Raw genomic sequence first — 22,103 nt, 5'->3', positions numbered from 1 at the left:
TGTGCGTTCTTGCGGCTTTGCGATTCCTATCTATTTGTAACATAAATCTCTTCTAGATCCTCTTGTTTCCAAATTATTTATTATTATTATATATATATATATTTCCAAATTAGTCTCAATTTTTACCGGTGTAATCATGATAAACACGTCTCGTTACATTGAAGTGAAGTGAAGAAAAACACTAACACACATAATATATATTCGCAAAAATCTTCTATCTAATATTTTCGTCAATTACTGTATACACATTTATTAGATATTTGTGTGAGATTAAAATCGACAGATATGATAAAAGAATATTGTAGAGGTACAGCAATAAGAAAGTACAAGGAAAGTATAGCTCGTTAATTTGAATTACACCGGATTGTCAGTCATCTATTAGGTTGTGTTAATCTCTGAATAAATTCTTAAATAAATAAGTGTTAATTAAACGAGAGAAACTTAGCATTTATTAGTATTTGTGCTTCTACATTACATAATGAATAGGTCTTTTAGGGAAGAAATTCTTAGATAAAGAAGTGTTAATTAAACTAGAGACACTTAACATTTATTAGCATTTGTTCTTCCCCATTACTTCTTGAATAGGTCCTTTAGGGAAGAACAGAGAGACGGTTCGCTGAATTCCGTCTGCTTTTGGTTCTTGCTATTCCAAAACAAATTTGTCACTTTACCTGACATTGGTTTGTTCGGAGATACCGAGGGCTTTCCGCTCGACCCGGAAGCCCTCAGTATCTCCGTATCGTTTCCCTTCTGCGCCGTTAACATCTTCTCAATTGCGCTACCAAATACCTACGGACAAAATTGTTCTTATAAATTTATGAATATTATGTGTTTACGTATTTGAATGAAAATTTTTATGAAACGAGATTTCGCGTTAAAATACGTAATAGTAAATACGATAACTTACATGTTCTTTTTACCAAGATGAAAATATATATGTAAATTTACTTGATGTATATGTAAATAGAAATATTTATATATAATATTTATATGCTTGTATTTAAAATATTTTCATGCTTAAAGAATAAAGGTCATAATGTTATAAATATTTAAATCCTTGCACCTCTCCTTTATCGCGTAAGAAAGAGAAACTAAAAGTTTCACTCCAGAGAATGGGCTTCGTTCTAAAACAAATCAAATAACATATATTTAAGTATTTAACTGTTATTTAATATTCCTAATATTCCTATATTATTAATATAGATGAGAAGTCGATAAGATAGTTTACAATCATTAAGTACAGTATCGCAGATCCACCATCAGAGATCAGCAATATTAAAATAAAATTCATGTTGGATTAAAAGTGTGGTTAAATTGGGGCTAACCCCAAATTTGCAAATTTTGACCTAAGTCAAAAAGTGGCCATTTTTGCACCTCCTCGCGAACGAAAAATTCTTGTGCGACGTTTAAGAGAATTTATCAAAAAAAAGAAAGAATTATTAGCATTTATACGAAATGTGACATGGAAGTTGAAAAAGAAGAGTGTAGAGATAAAAAAATTAAGCAGAGGTCAAACTTACGCGCTACACTTGATCTTCATTTTCTTTAAATTTTGATCCAGCTGATAAATCAGTAATTAAACCAAGGGAACTAAGTTTGAAATCAAGCGAATCTGAAATACTATCAGACTGTTGCTACGTGAGAACAATAGCCATCTTGTACTTCGTATTTGCTCGATTCCAAACTCTAATCGATATACCAGCAGAATTTACCAGCAAAATAATTATTCAGAGATTCTGTCGGTAAAACAATTGTAGTTTAAAATCGAACGAATCCGAATTACTGCGAGATCGTTGGTGGCTATTGTTCTCGTAGCAACAAACTCATGGTACTTCAGATTCGTTTGATTTCAAACTACAATTGATTTATCAATAGAGTTGTCGAAGAATTATTTTGTCGATATCGGTGTAGAACAATAGCCAACAACGATCTCGCTGTACTTCATATTTCCTCTATTACAAACGTCGATTCATTTACCAGCAGAGCATCTGAAGAATTATTTCACATGGATCATGTAGAAAAAAAAACAAACACGAAAATGGAACTGTAATAACCTTTTTTTATTCCTTGTTGAGAGCCGTTCTTAAACATTTTGCAGGAATTTTCCCTTCGCAAGAAGATCGAAAAATAACCACTTTTGACGCTCTGTTTTCATCCCATATGAATTTTATCTTTAATATTACCGATTGATAATAATGTCACTGTGATATTGTCCGTAATGATTGCAAATTATCTTCTCCACGTTTCACCTATATCGATAATACAGAATATCAAACAACAATTATTTAATTTCACGTTGTTGTTGAATTTATTAATTTTTACGATAAAGTGCATTCTCTGGAAGAGATTTTACGATTTACGATTTTCTTTTTCATTCCTCCTTTCACCTACGATGGCTCTTAAACAAGAAACGATATCGTAACGAGAAATACAATTACCTGAACGTCCACTTTGGTTCCACTAGTGTTGTCCCATACGACTTTGTGTTCGACCTCGCTATTAGGGGACTTTTTACCCAACGTTTTCTTCACCGCCTTCACTACCTTCGATTTATCGAACCTAAGACTTAAACTGGCCGTTCCTAAATCTTCCGGCTTCTTCGACATCGGCTGGTGTCTCTTCGTGAACCAATTCGACGGTGCCATAAAGGTCGAAATAGCGGCTTTCGAGGATCCGCTAAGCTTACTTTTAGCTCCGTGCAATGTCGACACGTCGAAGCTGTTGGAACGGAAGCTCTTCCATCGACTTCCTTTCTGTTCGGTCGTTTTTCCGGGCCAGTTTGATTTGCTATCGTCCCGCGAACTCGGCGCTTCCTCGCCGCATCGGTTGATTTCCGTCGCGGAAGACGCTAACGAGCTTAGGATCGATATCAGATCCGTATTAGAGCAGACAATGCCCGCAGCACCGGAAACGGATGCACTCGCGGCTCTTGGCAGTTCCGAGACGCGCTTTCGGAGAGAAGACGTCGGCGAAACCGACGGAGTAGGCATTTCAGAGAATCATTGTTTCGGCTGTTGAATGTAACGTTGAGCGGAACTGTTACCCTCCAGCGGCTGTATTTCGTACACTTGCTCCGTCGACGTCCTGTACATCCTTAAGCGCACCTGGCAAACGGATTGCTTTTATTCGAAAGACAGTTTCTTTTTTATCATAATTCGTGCGTTATGGTACATGTTTCAGTTCGTTCGTGAGTGCCGAGGCGTGCAGACGTGTGTCCAGTGCCCTGCAAAGTCCACAAAGCAGCACGTGACCATCCAGTTGCTGCTGAGTGCCGAGACGTGCAGACGTGTGTCCAGTGCCCTGTGAAGTTCACAAAACTCCACGTGACGCCCATCTGTCGAAAGCGAATCCAACTAACCTAGCCAGGGGTTAACAGCCTCTCGACTAGTTCTTTCACACTGAATTAACTAGCTCGATGATGGCTCTATCATTCCCAACAGGCTCCCCGGAGCTAAATTATAACACCGCCATTTTTCCTCCCCTGTGGCAAGAGGGCAACACATCTACCCTGATAAACGACCATCACACGAAAAAACGAAAGCTCGAACCAACCAAGACAAATGTAAACAAGAGTCAAACTAAACCACCAGCCAGCCAGGTGACCACCTACAATAGATTCTCAATACTAGAGTCCACGGAAGACTCCATGATTACAATCGAAAAGGTAAATAATCTCCATACACAAAGAATTCCCCCTCCCCCACCGATATTCATTGACGACGTAATCGACATACAGTCAATGATTAAGACTATCGAAAAAGACATCAGCAAAGAGGACTACAAGTTAAAGATTAACAACAACCACGTGAAAATACTGCCGACCCACCCAGACGCCTATAGAAAGTTAACCAAGCTATTAAAAACGTTAAACGCTAAATTCCACACATATCAGCTCAAAGAAGAAAGACCATTTCGAGTGGTGCTACGCAACATCCACCACTCAGTCGATCTAGACGAACTAAAGTGCGAACTGTTAAATCACGGCCACGAAGTAACTAACATCAGCAACATTAGGCATAGAATCACAAAAAACCCACTATCCTTATTTTTTATAGACTTAAAACAAAAAACAAACAACAAAGAAATCTACAACATCAATCGGCTGATGAACTCCATAGTTAAGTTCGAGCCACCTCTTGTAAAGAAAGAAATAATACAATGCAAAAGGTGCCAAAGGTACGGCCACACGCAGAAATACTGCAATCATAACTTCCGGTGCGTAAAATGTGCAGGTAATCACCCCACTGACCAATGCACTAAATCCCCGGAAATCCCCGCCAAGTGTATCCACTGTCAAGGAGAGCATCCTACGAACTACAAAGGATGCTCAGCCTACAAAACACTACATAATATAAAGTATCCAAAACTGAGACCCAAGGACATAACCATACAAGAACCTAAACCCCAAAAACTCACCACACCAACAGTATCCTATGCGCAGGCAACGCAAGGAAACGTAAACAACTCGAAAACACACAGTGTACACACAGAAAATAGAATTCCCACCCCACAAAACACAGACAACTTTACCAGACTCGAAAAACTTATCGAGAAGCAAACTGAGCAAATTAACAACTTGCTGTCACTACTCACACTCTTCATGGACAAATTCATACGCACAGAAGCAAAATAAAACCAATGCGAATAGCTCTGTGGAACGCCAACGGTCTAGCTCAGCACAAATTTGAACTAGAACTATTCTTAAAACAACAGCAAATCGATGTAATGCTCATATCCGAAACCCACTTCACCGACAAAAACTACCTCAAAATACACGGCTACAACTTCTACCACACCCAACACCCCAGCGGAAAGGCCCACGGCGGCACCGGAATCATAATCAAATCAAACATCAAGCACTACGAACTTCCACCATTCCAGAAAGACTACCTCCAAGCAACAAACGTAGCAATAGAAGACTGTCATGGTACAATCACCACTTCAGCTGTATACTGCCCTCCCAGACACTCCATCGCCAAAGAAGACTTCGACAACTTCCTGGACATCCTGGGCAATAGATTCATAGCCGGAGGAGACTACAACGCCAAACACACCCAATGGGGCAGCAGACTGGTTACAGTAAGAGGCAAAAACCTCCTCAACAGCATAATAACCAACAATCTCAACTACCTTACCACATACGAACCCACACACTGGCCCACCGACACAAACAAAATACCCGATCTCCTTGATTTCCTCATAACTAAAAATATCTCGTCAAGACACGTCCAAATCAATTCCTCGGCTGATCTCTCCTCTGACCATTCCCCCGTGATAGTAACAATCAGTTCAACTATCATCGAGAATACACCTAATGGCCTAATGGAAAAGTGGTTCCAAAAATGGGGCTTCAAAATAAACGAAAAAAAATCCTCTCATGTAACCTTCACGCTCCGAAAACAAACCTGTCCCCAGGTCATCATTAACAACACAATAATCCCAAGCAAGGACTCCGTAAAATACCTGGGCATGACCCTGGACAGGAGGCTAACTTGGAAAAAAACATATCTCAGAGAAATCAAAGCAATTAAAGGAAAAACTAAGAAAATTCTATTGGCTCACGGGCCGACGCTCCAAACTAAACATACAGAACAAAATAACCCTCTACAAGGCCGTAATAAAACCTGTCTGGACCTACGGAATCCAACAATGGGGAACAGCAAGTAATTCCAACATTGAAATACTCCAACGCTTCCAATCGAAAACGCTAAGATCCCTATTAAATGCACCCTGGTATGTTACCAACGAAACAATCCACCGTGACCTCAAGATACCTACAGTCAAAGATGAAATACACAAGTTCAGAAGCAGATATAACACAAGAGTCAACAACCACCACAACCCACTAGTCACCCAACTACTGGACACGACGGACCAGATCCGCAGACTAAAAAGAAAATACCCTCTAGATTAAATCCTTAGTTTCTACTAGAACCAACAATATAAAACTATTATAATCCATGTCATTGTATCACGCCAAACTAAGTTACTGAAAATTCTCAATGAGAATTGATTGTAAATATTCTAATAAAAAAAAAATAAATAAATAAAAATAAAAAAAAAATGATACATGTTTCGATGATTGAGCCGTTAAGCGTGACAAAGCGATGGAATTGTTTTGCACAGAAATTCTGGTTCTAAAATTATGTTAGGGATTCTAGGGCGTAATAACATCTTGGAACGCAAAGTTATCGATGTGTCGATGAAAGTTAAGCGAGCTTTATCGAAGCACACGTTCGAGTCTTTGGGCGATTGCTAGGAATACGCGTAATGTTCTTTTCTGTGAGTTGAAAAGTTGAACGACTATAAAAGGCGTTTGTAGAGGATTTCAAAGCGGAAGAAGAGGCAGATTATTTAATACATAATATCTTCCTTTATAATATATCTAATATCCTAATAATTAGATGAACGTAATACAAATGTTTAGAATCAGAAATTATCTGTTTATATAGAGATCTGTTTGATGCAAGATCTAAAATCAATCAAATCGGATTGTATGGATTGTGTATTTGTCTGTGTTAATCCTTTGACGTCGATACCAATGATGTATATAGCGAAAGGCGGTTATCAGCCAAGATTATGAGCACGTACGCAAATAGACTAGAATATTTTGCAAGAATGAAATGTCTTGGTATGGTACGCTTTAATCTATCTATCCAAGTCAAAATAAGTATAAAAATCGCGTGGCAATCAACATATTTAAAAAAAAAAAGAAAAGGAGAAACAGATGCTTCTGATTGTTTTTTAGTGTATTTTCATAAAATCTTCTAAATGTTTAATTCTCATAGAATAAAAGGGAGAGCATACGTTTGAATCTCAGCAGATTTTATTAATTCTTTGAAACCATAAATACAATATGAGTATTACATCAACTTTAGTTCATACATGTAACAACATATTATATATATTATATTATATATATATATATATACATACATATATATATTTTATACATACATACATATATCAATTTTTATACACACAATTATACATATTTTATTTGTATGTGTATATATATATATATATATATATTTATATAATATATTACAATCATTTAATAAACTTTCATTTTCATTTAATATTTTCATTTAATAATTTAATAAACTTTCGTCCCGCAAAGGCAAATAAATTCACGCATAACATTTCTCTTCAGCGGCATTGTTCTAGGATTGTATTTGTTGAAAATTTTGAGAAAGATTTCAAACTCTATATATGAAGTGGATAACGGTAACCGGAGATCTGAAGGGAATTTCTTCCACTCGAGTAAGCTGATCCCTTATAGAGAAGACAATTAACGATGTAATTGTCAGCACGAGGAGGGGAGGTGTAAAGATACGATCAATCTTTTTCTTTAAATATATTATGCAAACGTTGGACAACGTTATGTTTTGTTAAGCTAACAGGATACACTAAAAATACATTATCAAGAAAGGGGATGTGGCCCGTAAGCAAGTATGTTCTTCTAGATATGACCAATCAGACAGTACCTGTGATGCGGTTATCCCGGAAGTACATTGCGGAATCGGTAGAGAGCGTTTCCTGACCTCTCGCCAGGGAGACAATAGATGAGGATTTAAGGGTGTCGAATCGGGATCCATGCAACGCGAAGGCGACTCGTTCCTTCGCCCTTCCTATTCCTCTTCGCCCGATGTGCTTTCCTCTATGACGATTTGAAGCTCGCCACAGTTTCCCATATTCACATTCGGGCTGTACGAATGTCTTCTCATCCTGATTTACAAAATTCTCACTTGAACATAAATAAAACGTTTCTTCGTTGAAACCGTATCATAGTGGAGAATGATCGAACAGTACAAAAGAATGAATAAAAATAAGTCACATTTTTATTAATTTTCTTTTGTATCTAAAAACAAATCTGATAGATTCAAAGATACAAGATCTTTGAAAATATCGTATGGAATTTAATACTAATTTAGTGTGCAATTAAAAAATTACTATACTATTTTATTTCTCCTATATACATGTTGCAGATAAAAGGACATCGGGGCCTTTCTTTTGGAATTTTTGGGAAGACCCCCAATACTTTATTCTAGACTTTTTATTATAGCTGCGCTTAAATAATAAAACTCAGAAGTAGTTGTTTATGATTTAATCCGACTATGTTTACCCGAGATTTATGACAGTAGGCTTGGGCTCGAAGTGACACAACTGGTCGCTAAACGTAGCCACGGTCATGGCATGGACGTTTTTACCTAACAAAGCTATGGAGTAATTGTATAGATCTCCTTAAAAATATAGTTGACCCGAGGGGTACAGAGACGAGTATATAAGTGCAGTTCCATTTGGACTGAGGGACTTCTACTTATACTGTAGACAAGTAAGTTGAGTTACACTTGAATTGTGGACAAGTAAGCTCAGTACGACTTAGACTTTGGAAGAAGACGTATTTGTTATCCCTTTGACCGTGGATTCGTTATTGAACCTAAGATCATTGTCATTGGCATCTCGAGTATCTAATTGCCACGGTTACTTGTCAAACTCTGTACCATATCGGTACTGTAATCATATCGGTACCAGTAAATATCATCCATATCGTATAACAACAATGATTAATCCAAATGAAGATTCGTTACACGCCCCTAATCTCAATGAGAACTCGAGATATATGTATTTTTCTTTTCTTTTTGCTTAAAAGATTTCCTGTTTATTGTCACATTAGAATGTCAGATCCTTTTGGCACACGAAGGCTTCGTAAATATCAGAAAGAATATAACGTGGAAAAATGTTGTTTTATTTTTAAAGTTCTACGCTTCGCTACTTTTTCCCTAGTACGTTCGCTTTGGCAATAACACTGACTTTTTCGCCTGTTAAAAACGGATTACGCAGACGCGCTCACGCAGCACGTGCCCAGAACGAATGTTGCGAGTCGATATTTTCTTTTGCGAATCGCTCTCGTTATTTCGTTGGAAATGTTACCGTGCGGATATCAGACAGCCATTGGAAGTTATTAGACGTTAAAATTTGGCAACAGCTTCGCGTATTCCACCAGTTTCTCGATATTCCCCTTCGAACCTACAAATTGCTTCCGTATCTCGCCAACAGTTAGTCCTCGTATCTTACGCAGACGTCGATTAGAAGTAGAATTTTCGATAAAATTTAAATTTCCCTTTTCAGTTCGTACTTCGATTTATGGACTCGTACATACGTTTTTCTCTTATATATTACGTGCATTTGCATATATATCTGTTTCTCTATCCCATGCGTCGTAGTTTTCGGATGAAACCAACAGCTTGTACACACGTGCAAGATTTTATTTTTCGTGATAAATCGAACAAGAATATATTCTTTCGTGCTTCTTAATTGAGTGACATTACACAAGGTGAATAATGTACTCGAATAAACGATTTTTCTTAATACTTATAAATTACGCGACGCGTTAACATTCAATTAATTCATAAAGGAAAGCATGATAATTATATGAATCAACTTTAAGAAAATAAGTGTAATTTTTAATATTAAATAACGAATAGTAGAAAGGATGGAATAAATAAGTTAACAATAAAATGATAAACAATACGCGTTTGCTTATTTACAAAAATCAAAATATAAGCAGCTTAAGTAACTCAATATTTTATGGAATGTTCTTCAAAATCAATAACTACATTGTGTTCTTTCCACTCGAAAAAATTCTGTAACGTAATTTCCACACTAAAGGACCTTCTATCGTAGCATTTTCGTCAGAGAATTTCAAATAATCTAGTTCTGCTTCGAAATCTTTTTATTACCTTTTTTTATTACGCCTTTGAATCCATCGAAAGATTTACATTAAAATTTTTACTTTGCCACTACTTTCTTTATGTCGCTGCATATCAATTATTTATTGAAGCTACTTCGTTCTAACGTGGCAATCATTCACCATTTCAGCACAAGCTAGCGCACATTTTACGAGACGGATTTTCCATGCGTCGAAGTCGCAAATGTCGTTACACGTGTACCGGGGTGTATCGACAAATATCAAAGCCATACGAGTAGCATTGAATCGGTGGAAATATCGAATTTCGAAAGTTTGATTCGACGTGTCCAAGATACGAGATTCCAAAGAGAAAGTTCGCCCTCAGGTCGACGATATCGATTTAATATTACATGCGATTTATTTTCGTTCGCTGAATCAGTGAACTTTTACATTTCACGCGGTTCATCGGGCCGAATGATTTTTCTGCATACAAAGGGCTGGAAATTTGAAACATACTGTAGCCTAAACCGGTCGCCGGATTAAACTCGACGAAGCTTCGAATCGAGAAAAACGTGCAATCGTAATCTAGCTTTTACGAAAATGGACACAACGACGTTACCGGACAAATAACGAAATTCTTGTCCATTATTGAAATTCTATTGAAATTCTATTAAATCGCCAACTACGTTCTTATTGAAATTTTCATTTATTTCTTATTAAACGCACGATCGAATTTATCGCACGCGTACTCTTCTGATTATATTCTATCGTTGATATTATTACGACGAACATTGTACATAAAAATTTAGAAAGTTACTATGCACAATATTTGATTTTTCCTCAATTTTACTTTAACGAATTTCGAGTTTTAGTTTACGTTACTTAGAAAGTTCGAATTTTCTCCGTTTATGGCAATACGAAACTATTAGGTCGTCCGAAAAGTTTCTTTCGTTCTATAAGGAAATAATGGATGCACATTTTCCGTTTTATATTATTTTATCGAATTACCTATGATCCGTTTTGTTTTATCAAACTAAATATCACAATGTTCGACAGATTAGGTTTTATGTTTGTATAAAGATGCGTCGTTGAAAAAGACGTCTCTTTGAAAGAAAGACATTTTCCGGACAACCCAATATACAGGGTGGTTGGTAACTGGTGGTACAAGCGGGAAGGGGGTGATTCTACGCGAAAAAAGAAGTCGAAAATATAGAATAAAAATTTTTCGTTCGAGGTTTTATTTTCGAGCAATTGAAAGAAAAGGTTATTGTAGCCTTTCATACTTTAAAACAAACGAATGCGTTAGAAAGTGTTCATAGAAATTTAATTAGAAGAGCAGAAGTATGTGTTCGACAGAATGGGCAACACTTTCAGCAATTTTTGTAATAATAAACTTTATGATTACTTCATGTTATTTCATTATGTATTCCTAATTTTCCGTTACGACAAAAACAAACTTAAACTGCGATAATATCCATCGAGACAACGATCTACAGTGAGGTCTGTTATAACGAGACGTGATAAAATGCACGCGTACCGAGCGAAAATTCAAAGTCGATTTTCTCGAAAACGAAGCCTCAAACGAAAAATTTTTACTCTATATTTTCGACTTCTTTTTTCGCGTAGAATCACCCCCTTTCCGTTTGTACCACCAGTTACCAACCAACCTGTATAATATTACTGGAAACATTGTACTCGGACACAAGGTTTAATACGATGCTTTAAATAATAGAAGTTTCAGATGGAACGATAATATTGGGTTGGCAACTAAGTGATTGCGGATTTTGTCAGTACCACCTAATGATAAAATCCGCAACCACTTAGTTGCCAACCCAATATAAAGTATTAGGAGGAAAAAGTCCGAAATAGTAGAAGTTCGTGGTCGACTAAGTGCAGACCAGCATTTTCATGGCGATAAATTAAGTTGAAACACAATATCATTAATTCTCGATGCTGCAGCGCTCGCCAAGTTTTATACCCCAATTTCGTCCTCGTTTCGACAAATGAAAATACTCCTGATGCTTTAAGAAAATTTCGAACTTTTAACGTTCGAAGAAAGAAACTTGCATATCAAGTAACGGTTCTCTCATATTTTCCTCAAACTCGAGAAAGTTTGTTAACGAAAGGAAGATACGACCGAGTGGAAACTGTGGACAGAATGAAAAATATTTAAACACCCAGAGTAACAATCAATTACGAAATTACGAAGAAAAAGTCACACAAATATAAGTCGTGTAATAAATAAATTTCGTAAAACATCGATAAACATTGCTTTGTTTGCTGTTAGTTTGTTATCAATCTGTACATGTAAATGATACTATATCGCGTTAATTTGAATCCAAATTTTCAAAGTTTGAAGAGAAATCGTAAGAAATTTCTACGTGCAACGTATTTTTCAGTTTTTACTTTTCTACCTTTTTATTTCTTTTTGCGATGCTTTGTTACGTTACGCGAGATTATAAAAGTTGAGAATCGCGCGGAATAAAACGAACAATAGTACATTTTACTTTCTCGTATAATCTCTATGAGAAAAACAAAATTGTAGCGTATATCGAAAAACAAATTTTCGTTCTGCGTAAAATCTCGAGAAATTCTTCCTTTCTTCGTCCGTGTTAGATGATAGACGAATGACGCATCAGATGACTCGTGCGATTCCTTAGCATAGAAGAGTGAATTGAAATATTCACGAAGCGCGATGTACTGTTAACCAGTTAACCGTGGAATTTAGTTTTAGAAATCAACGTGAATAAAATGCAAATAAAAATAAACGACGACGAGTATACACGTCGAACACAAAGAAAATGTGTTACGTGTTCCTGTTATAAGTTTTACGACGACGTTAAACCAAAATGACGATGGCTTACATTTTTCTTCGAAAAAAATGAATTATTTCCCACATAAAATGTTAAAATTGTAACAAAATAATAAAATTCGTAAACAAGAAATATGTGAAAAGATAGAAGAAATTCAGTGGATCCTCCCAGTGTGGTATTTCTCGAAACAGAATATCGCACAAAGTGGCACTTGGCAAATCTAACACCAGCAACGTGAAGTGGATTCGATCAAATGTTTGATATGTTTGTGATGAGTTTGTGATAAGTTTGAAATGAAATGTTTTTTGATAGGAAGCGTAGGTTTTACGGTTGAACTCGTAGATGGTGGAGCAACTTTCGAAGCTCGTGTTCGTGGAGTTGCATATTCGATAATTTATTCAACACACATTCGACCAAAAAACTGAATCGCATTATATTTTCTGTATTATATTTCGATCACTCCTGCTCGGACAGCCGAGGAGGACGGACGTGTCTAGACGGTCGTCCTCTCCAGGTATAAGTGAATAGTGAAAAAGTGCTCCAAAGTAATAGTGCTGCAAAGTGATAGTGAGGAGGAAATAAAATAACAATGCAGATACCAACTATAAACATAGCAACAAAAGGAGAAACATATTATATAAAAACCAAACAAACCAACATGAAGACAGAAGAAACAAAAGAGCATCGGGGACAGGAAGATAGCAATACAGAACATGAAGGATACTACCAGGATGAAAGCTGGAAGCCAGTGAAGGCTAGCAAAAAACGTAAAACAACCACAGACACAAGTGCCATAGGAAACCCAGTCACAGAAAAGCAGCGATGGCTGCAAGAATTACCACTAAGTAACTCCTTCAACTCACTAACTGAAGAAATAGACTCTGACCCCGTAAGTAAAACCATTACCCAAACAAACCATATTACAAAACCACCACCAATCTTTGTCGAGGCCCAAATAATAGACCCGCTCATTGATCTACTAAATAACCTAGAAGAGAAAAACAATTACACAATAAAGCAAACAAAATTGGATCAAGTAAAAATTCAAACAAACACACCAGAATCATTTAGGAAAGTTACAAAAGCATTAAAAGAAAAAAATGCCATCTACCACACTTATCAGCTTAAAACTGAAAGGAGCTATAAAATTGTCATAAGAGGATTGCATCCTAAAACCAACGTACATAAACTAAGCGATGAGTTAGCTAAAATTGGACATCAAACTAGAACAATAAACAATATAACAAGATTCGACACTAAGCAACCACTACCACTATTCTTAATAGAACTTGAACCCAGAATCAATAACAAGGAAATATACGATATCAAACAAATACTAAACACAATAGTAACAGTCGAACCACCACGACACAAAAAAGATATACCTCAATGCATGCGGTGTCAACAATACGGACACACTAAAAACTACTGCAACAGAAGCCCAGCCTGCGTCAAGTGCGCAAAAAATCACTTAACTGCACACTGCCCATATTCAGGAAAAATAGAAAAAGTTAAATGCTTCAACTGTAACGGTAACCACCCAGCCAGCTATAAAGGCTGTGAAGTAAGAAAACAACTACAACGAAAACTGTTCCCGCCCCTACGAAGCAGGACAAGCACTAACACACAAGCCCATCATGACAGCACAAAACCTGAAACATTACCAAATACAGAGCAAGCAATAAACACCAAACCTATCAGCACCAACACCATTGGTGGTCTAAGCTATGCTCAAGTAACCAGCCAACCAACACACACACATAACCAATACCACAGCAATAGTAACAACGACACTGCAGAAATCAAAGAACTGCTCAAACAATCCATAAAGAACACCGAAATGCTAACCAGAATGATAAGCGAACAAAATGCAGTACTCAAACAGCAAACCCAACAAATCACAGTCATGCTACAACTAATTACAAACGTGCTAAGCAAAAAATAAAAACGGACACTCTAAAAATAGCAGCCTGGAACTCAAACGGCCTACAACAACGGGCCCTCGAAACTAAAACATTCATATACAATAATAATATAGACATACTACTTGTCTCAGAAACACACTTCACTACAAAAAGCTATTTGAAAATACCATACTACACCATATATGATACCAAACACCCCTCAGGAAAAGCTCACGGAGGGACAGCAGTGATAGTCAGAAACGATATCAAACATTATCTTCACAGCCAAGTTAACAAAGAATATTTACAAGCAACCACTGTTACAGTTCAAACTAGCAGCAACTACTTCCAGTTGTCAGCAGTATACGTGCCTCCGCGACACAAAATAACAACACAAATGTGGGAAGAATACTTCCAGGACCTAGGGGACAAGTACATCGCAGCGGGAGACTACAACTCAAAGCACACGCTCTGGGGATCAAGAAACATTACACCTCGAGGTAGAACACTGGAAAAATACATTAGAAATAATAACCTCAATATATTATCCACAGGAACACCGACACATTGGCCGACTGACCTGAACAAAAAACCAGATCTTCTGGACTTTGCAGTTACAAGGGGACTAAACACAAATAAACTAAAAATAACACCCAACCTCGAGCTCAGCTCCGATCATACACCCATAATAATTGAATACAGAAACAAACCAATTCACTATAGCAAACCAGAAACACTATACAATAAAACCACCAATTGGCAAACTTTCAAAGAAATAATAGAAAGCAAAATAAACTGCAACATCCCGTTAAAAACTCCTGAACACATAGAACAGGCAGTAGCAACATTGACAGCAACTATTCAGGAAGCAGCAAGGACAACCACTACTCCCGAACCAACCAGCAGACAAACAATAACAATCCCGCAAGAAATACTCGACAAAATCAAAGAAAAAAGAAAAGCAAAAGCAAAATGGCAAAAATACAGAACCCGAGAAAACAAAAAACACTTAAACAAACTTGCAAAGGAAATAAAAAACAAAATAAAGGAGCACAACGATAACGAATTCTCAAAGTTCATAGGGACACTCTCCACACACGAGAACACCAACTATTCACTATGGAAAGCCACGAAAAAAATAAGGAAGCCAATAATACCCGTCCCGGCAATCAGAAAAGCAGATAACACATGGGCAAGAAGCAACGAAGAACAAGCTGAAGAATTCTCCAACCACCTCTACAACACATTCACACCACACATTACCAACAACAGCAACCTCAAAAGTCATACGGAGGAGGATCCACAAACCACTGCTACCACAGCCGACAAGGAATACACCATACCTAAAACATCGGCACAAGAAATTAGAAACATAATTGATAAAACAAAAAACAACAAAGCGCCAGGAATCGACCTAATTAATGGTAAAATCTTAAAAAACCTTCCGCCAAAAGCAATAAGACTAATAACAGTAATATTCAATGCAATTCTAAGAATTCAATACTTCCCCAAACCATGGAAATTAGCACAGATCAAAATGTTACATAAACCAGGCAAAGACCCGCACCAAACTGCATCTTACAGACCAATATCACTGCTTCCAGTATTTTCCAAAATACTGGAAAAGATAATATACGACCGCATAAAACCAATAATAGAGACAAAAAAACTAATACCGGATCACCAATTTGGTTTCAGAAACAAACACTCCACGATAGAGCAAATGCACAGGCTTATAAACGAAATAATAGTAGCACTAGAAAACAAGGAATACTGCACAGCCCTCTTCATAGACATAGAGAAAGCATTCGATAAAATTAACCATGAAAGTCTACTACAAACAATTAGGAAACAATTCCCGGAGCAAATACACCACTTAATAAAATCCTACCTAAGCTGCAGAACCTTCGTAATAAAAATCAAGGACACACATTCTCAAGTTAAAGACATCAAGGCCGGGGTACCACAAGGAAGCGTCCTAGGCCCAATACTATACACATTATACACGGCGAACATACCAACAACTACCAACAGCACAGTATTGACATTCGCGGACGACACAGCTATACTAGTCAGGCATACTAACCCAGAAACGGCAGTCAAAATACTACAAGAACACATCGTAAAAATAGAAAATTGGCTACAAGAAAAACAAATAAAAGCAAACCCCAATAAATGCAACCATATTACATTCACGCTACGGAAAAAGACACCACCAAACATCCTATTGAACGGCACGCATATAACGCAAACAAAGCATGTCAAATACCTAGGACTCCACTTAGATCAAAAACTCACCTGGAAACTACACATCAAATCAATAGTAGAAAAAATACAGAAAACAAGAAGACAAATGCATTGGCTAACAAGCCGAAAATCCAAACTAAGCACAGAAAACAAGTTAAAAATATATAAAACGATCATAAAACCAATCTGGACGTACGGAATACCACTATGGGGGACGGCAGCAATGAGCCATATAAACAAAATAGAGGTAATACAGGCTAAAATCCTCAGGACAATAGTAAACGGACCTTGGTACGTCAGAAACGAAGATATACGAAGGGACCTGGGAATGCCAACGGTCAAGGAAGAAATCAACAGATACTCCGAGAAATACAAATTAAGAATAGCAACACACATAAACCGGCTAGCTGCGGAAACATACAAAATCACAAATATGGACAGAAGACTAAAAAGGAAGCACCCAGCAGACCTTATAAAGGACACAACCTAAGAAACACGAGGATGGTACCCCGCTGGGGGTAGCCACCAACATGCTAATTTAACCGTTAAAAAATTCCACCAAATGTCCAAATTGGACAAATTGTGAATTTTAATAAATAAATAAAAAAAAAAAAAAAAAAAAAATTATATTTCGATCGTTATCGGGGAATACCGGACACACGCAGTAAAACATCCACTCAATTTGCAAGCAGACAAAATTGCGTAAACGATTCGGGCATAGCCGATATATCGGTGAAAATAATCAACTAAGTTTATAAAAAGGAATACGTTGTACAGGGAATAACCGATATAACAAAGGAACAAATCAAATTTTTCAGTTTTACTGACAAAGCGAACGTACCACTAAATAACATTCTTAGCGCTTCTTACTAAAATTTGGAATTTTTATGGTAAATGGTAATGTTTTATATTATACGACAGATGAAACACACCGAGATTAACATTTTTCTCGACGTGTTTAATTCATGAAACGCGGTTAACTGTTTAAAAACGCTATCGACGATAGCTTTTCGAAAGATGTATAAATAAAACGAGGAGATAGAGCGAAATGAAATAACAACGAGTCGTTCGATTTCTCGTTATGTCGTGTTGTTAAGAAGCAACAGAAATGAAATTTCAATTTTCCATTAGAATCGACGGAAGGATCAAACGACGATACGGTAAGAGAAATCGCATGATTCCACTCAAGTGGCACCGTTTTGTCAACGCAGGCTAACGCGTGACCTTTCGTCGTTTCGATCGACATGGTTCAACATGGGTCATACCGCCTGTGCCGTCAGATGTTCAGCCAAATGGTGTTTGCATTTGTCGTAGATAAAACGCTTGGAAAACTTGTCGCGCGCTAGTGCGCTTCTCCGTTTTCGCATGAAATCTCCGACTTTTTTCTACTTTTCTAGTTTCCTATTTTTTCTTTTTATCCGTTCTATACGATTCGCCTCTGAAAGGTTATTCTTGCTGTACCGCTACTATTAGGTTGTCCGAAAAGTTTCTCTCGTTTTATGAGGAAATAATAGACGCACGTTCTTTCTTTTATATTATTTTGTCGAATTACGTACGATCCGTTTTGTTCTGTTGAGATAAACACCGCGATATTTCACAGACTTACTTTCACGTTTGTACGAAGGTGCACTGTGGTAAAAAATTCTTTTTGCGAAAGAAAGACACTTTTCGGGCAACTTAATACGTTGTGTTCGTTTTATAAAGAAATAATAGACGCGCGATGTCCTTTCTTTTATATTAGTTTATCGAATTATGCACGAACATAATAATAGAGATATAAGGAAATGGATCGCACCTAATTCGATAAAATGATATAAAACAGAAATTGTTGCTCATCTATTATCATTTTATGAAACGAAAGAAACTTCTCGGACAACCTAGTACATCGAACGACTACCGTTGAATAAATTCTCTAAAAACGAAAATGTTTTTAATCGAATTAAACGATCGAGATGGCTGTAATACTTTTGTAGGATTTTACGAATACTTACCGAGCGTTGAAAGTTCCATGTGCTCAAATACTTATAAGCGATTTTTCTTTCTCGAGACGATTCCCTTTCGTTCGCGAACAACCTGAAAATGGAAAAAATATCGTTAACGGGTGTGTTCGTGATAATCGTAACAACGTCGTTAACCGATTTGTCGATGAATCGTTACGTGTGCTTTACGTTCTTTGCGAAATTCCACGACAAATATCGTTACGCGCGAGTTAATCGAGTAAACGACGTTTAAAACGGTTTAAAGTTATTCCCGATATCGCAACTATAAATAGGGAAATGATACAAAGAACAGTGTTTTAACCTTTTGAGTGCTGTCGGCGCATATAGGTGTCTGGCGAAAGCTATCGGTGTGGACTAAGGACATGTATATGCGTTTTCTGTAAGTGCTCGGCATGGACTAAGGACGCATGTATGGGTTTTTCAATTTTTCCGAACACCTATGCAGAAATAATACTATTACGTTTGTGTGAAATAAATATAAATGCATTCCTTACGGCAGTAAACAAATGCCAATAGTACCTCGTTATTGTTGAAGTGGTCACCACTTGTAAGAAAACTTTACATCTGGTTTTTTTAATTTTCCCAAGCACTGAATTTTTCACACACAACTAAATTATTAACTCGTGTTATATTTATAAGGTTCAATAATGGGATAATTCAGGGATCGATTCTGAAGTCTGAAAATCGAGTTTTTTTTATTATGAAATGATTTGATAAAATATAAAAATGAACAACAATTAATATGCGTCTATAACAATCAATAACGATGATTATCTAAACGGTTCTTACCTGAACGTCCTGAGCTACCGATCTTTCTTCTTCAGTCTTTAAATCTTAAATCTTCAGTCTTCACAATCTCAAACAACTATTCTATAACCTTGTCTGTCTCTCTAACGTAACTCTCTGTCCGTCCGTCTGGGGAACACGTGCTTCTTCAACTGCTCGTCCGTGCAATAAAGGAAGATCGGAAGATCTTGTATCTTTGAATCTATCAGATTTGTTTTTAGATACAAAAGAAAATTAATAAAAATGTGACTTATTTTTATTCATTCTTTTGTACTGTTCGATCGTTCTCCACTATGATACGGTTTCAACGAAGAAACGTTTTATTTATGTTCAAGTGAGAATTTTGTAAATCAGGATGAGAAGACATTCGTACAGCCCGAATGTGAATATGGGAAACTGTGGCGAGCTTCAAATCGTCATAGAGGAAAGCACATCGGGCGAAGAGGAATAGGAAGGGCGAAGGAACGAGTCGCCTTCGCGTTGCATGGATCCCGATTCGACACCCTTAAATCCTCATCTATTGTCTCCCTGGCGAGAGGTCAGGAAACGCTCTCTACCGACTCCGCAATGTACTTCCGGGATAACCGCATCACAGGTACTGTCTGATTGGTCATATCTAGAAGAACATACTTGCTTACGGGCCACATCCCCTTTCTTGATAATGTATTTTTAGTGTATCCTGTTAGCTTAACAAAACATAACGTTGTCCAACGTTTGCATAATATATTTAAAGAAAAAGATTGATCGTATCTTTACACCTCCCCTCCTCGTGCTGACAATTACATCGTTAATTGTCTTCTCTATAAGGGATCAGCTTACTCGAGTGGAAGAAATTCCCTTCAGATCTCCGGTTACCGTTATCCACTTCATATATAGAGTTTGAAATCTTTCTCAAAATTTTGAAGGGTCCTTTCCTAATTTCTTCCAACTTATTTCTATTCATTCTGTTTCCGTTGTGGGTGAAGACCATATCACCAATTTTAAATTCGTGTTCTCGTCTTTTTTTGTCGTATTTTTGTTTGTTGATTTCGAAATTTCTTGCTGAGTTTTTAAATGCTTCTTCTCTGTCTCTTTTTAAGTTTATTGAATTGAAGTTTATTGAATTTCCTTGGATGTCATTGCTGGGTATCGGTCTGCAAGGATAATTTTTATGGAGTCAGTTTCTCCTGTCGAGTTTATAAGTTTTATGATATCTTCCGCGCGTTGTGTTTTCGACGTGGACATAAAAACAGCCCTCGAAAAGTGATTTGTGAATATATGCATATACTTCTTTGGTGAGTTGTTGTTGGAAAAACCTCCGACCGTATCGAATGACATTATTTCAAACGGTTTCCTCGCTGGTCCTAGTCTCGACATAAGCCCGATCGGTTTTCTCGTTCTGCTTTTATTCCTAATGCAAATTTCGCATTGTTTGCAGAATTTGTCGACAATTCGGTCCATATTTTTGAAATAATAAAAGGGTCGGATTTTTTTCAATATGTGATTCCTTCCAACATGGCCAAAGAAATCATGCACCGTCTTTATGATATGCTCGCCAAACTCTTGTGAGACGAATATACGTTGGCGTCCTTTAATATTTAAAAAAAAAAATCTCTGATTTTTTTATAAGGTCTTTCGTATTTTTAATATCTTCTCTGTTTTCTTTCTGATCTCGGATTATGTCTTGTTTTTTTATAATATTCGCTACTTTCAAAACCTCTTCTTCGTTCTCAAAACTTTCTAAGACGGGGTTCCTGGATAGTGCGTCTGCCTCTATGTTGTGTTTTCCTGGTGAGGTTCCTCTATATATGAAGGTTCCTCTTCATATATCTTTAAATCTTAAATCTTCAGTCTTTACAATCTTAAACAACTATTCTATAACCTTGTCTGTCTCTCTAATGTAACTCTCTGTCCGTCCGTCTCGGGAACACGTACTTCTTCAACTGCTCGTCCGTATCGATCTCTCCGTTAAACACAGCCTGTCGTGCTACCCGTAAAACAAAAAGAATCCCTATCCTACATGAACTATAGGGATTTTACATATTTACTAAATTTAGTTTTCTAGTTTATTACCCAAATTCTAGTTAACTGTAAATTTCAATGTTTATAATAAATAATTAAAAATAACTAAAATATAACGCTCTTGAATCATTTAATCTCTTTCATTTTAATCATTTAAACTACTATAACTTATTACGATTTGCGCTTTGAATAGTTAATCAATAGAGTTCAGTCTAACGAAAAAGTATTCCGTCCACAGCGATCGTCAGCGCTAGACACGCGCCGTCCGTACGGACGACATAGGCCGTGAGTATTCAGCACTCAAAGGGTTTATCGTCTGTGATAAAGCTTTTAGTTTCGAAAGCTCTGTTAAACTCGTTATGGTAAAATTAATAGACACTATAATCTTAACGAATTATCTTTTGTATTCGTAAGAGGCCCGACGATTTCTTTATTATGGGAAAATAATTTCAGCGATATTTTTCGCTTTTAACGCGTTTGCAGCGCGTACGCGTATATCCTTGCCTGTTGCGCGTTATACGTTTTAACGTATGTGCATAATTTTCTAACTACCAAATACGCGCAGCTTTTAACGAAGCAGAGCGAAACGTTTGTAAAATTGAAATGTTAGAACGATGTTTCCGATAAAATTCTTTGTTCCCGGCAGGTTGAACTGCGAGAC

The 22,103-nt window shown here is 36.9% G+C and overlaps 2 protein-coding genes and 1 long non-coding RNA gene across 3 annotated transcripts in view; all 3 read right to left on the bottom strand.

Moving 5' to 3' along the window:
• Positions 1-19,187, bottom strand: part of LOC100650186 — a 115,342-nt gene extending 96,155 nt beyond the window's left edge. Inside the window, exons 1-4 of the mRNA XM_048414173.1 lie at positions 19,175-19,187; positions 18,957-19,092; positions 18,647-18,728; positions 7,488-7,747 (exon numbers count right to left, since the gene is read on the bottom strand). Of these exons, the coding sequence (XP_048270130.1) occupies positions 7,488-7,598 (111 nt within the window). The 5' untranslated portion in view covers positions 7,599-7,747; positions 18,647-18,728; positions 18,957-19,092; positions 19,175-19,187. The remainder of the gene's footprint in view (positions 1-7,487; positions 7,748-18,646; positions 18,729-18,956; positions 19,093-19,174) is intronic.
• Positions 427-1,795, bottom strand: LOC125384659. The gene is made up of 3 exons (XR_007227604.1): positions 1,521-1,795; positions 908-1,124; positions 427-789 (listed from the first exon to the last, which is right to left on the bottom strand). It is a non-coding gene; the product is annotated as an uncharacterized LOC125384659 (long non-coding RNA).
• Positions 2,361-3,185, bottom strand: LOC125386999. The gene has a single exon (XM_048414177.1). It carries the CDS (start codon positions 2,988-2,990, stop codon positions 2,400-2,402), a length of 591 nt encoding a protein of 196 aa, XP_048270134.1. The 5' UTR covers positions 2,991-3,185; the 3' UTR covers positions 2,361-2,399.
• Positions 19,188-22,103: the final 2,916 nt, after the last annotated feature.

This window comes from Bombus terrestris, unplaced genomic scaffold (assembly GCF_910591885.1).
Source record: "Bombus terrestris unplaced genomic scaffold, iyBomTerr1.2, whole genome shotgun sequence".
Lineage (NCBI taxonomy): Eukaryota > Metazoa > Arthropoda > Insecta > Hymenoptera > Apidae > Bombus > Bombus terrestris.
Note: the sequence above shows the minus strand (reverse complement) of the source record. Positions and strands in the feature narration are given on the sequence as shown.

Excerpts from the sequence above, each read along its gene's own strand:
- LOC125386999 (XM_048414177.1), bottom strand. The coding sequence starts at position 2,990 with ATGCCTACTCCGTCGGTTTCGCCGACGTCTTCTCTCCGAAAGCGCGTC.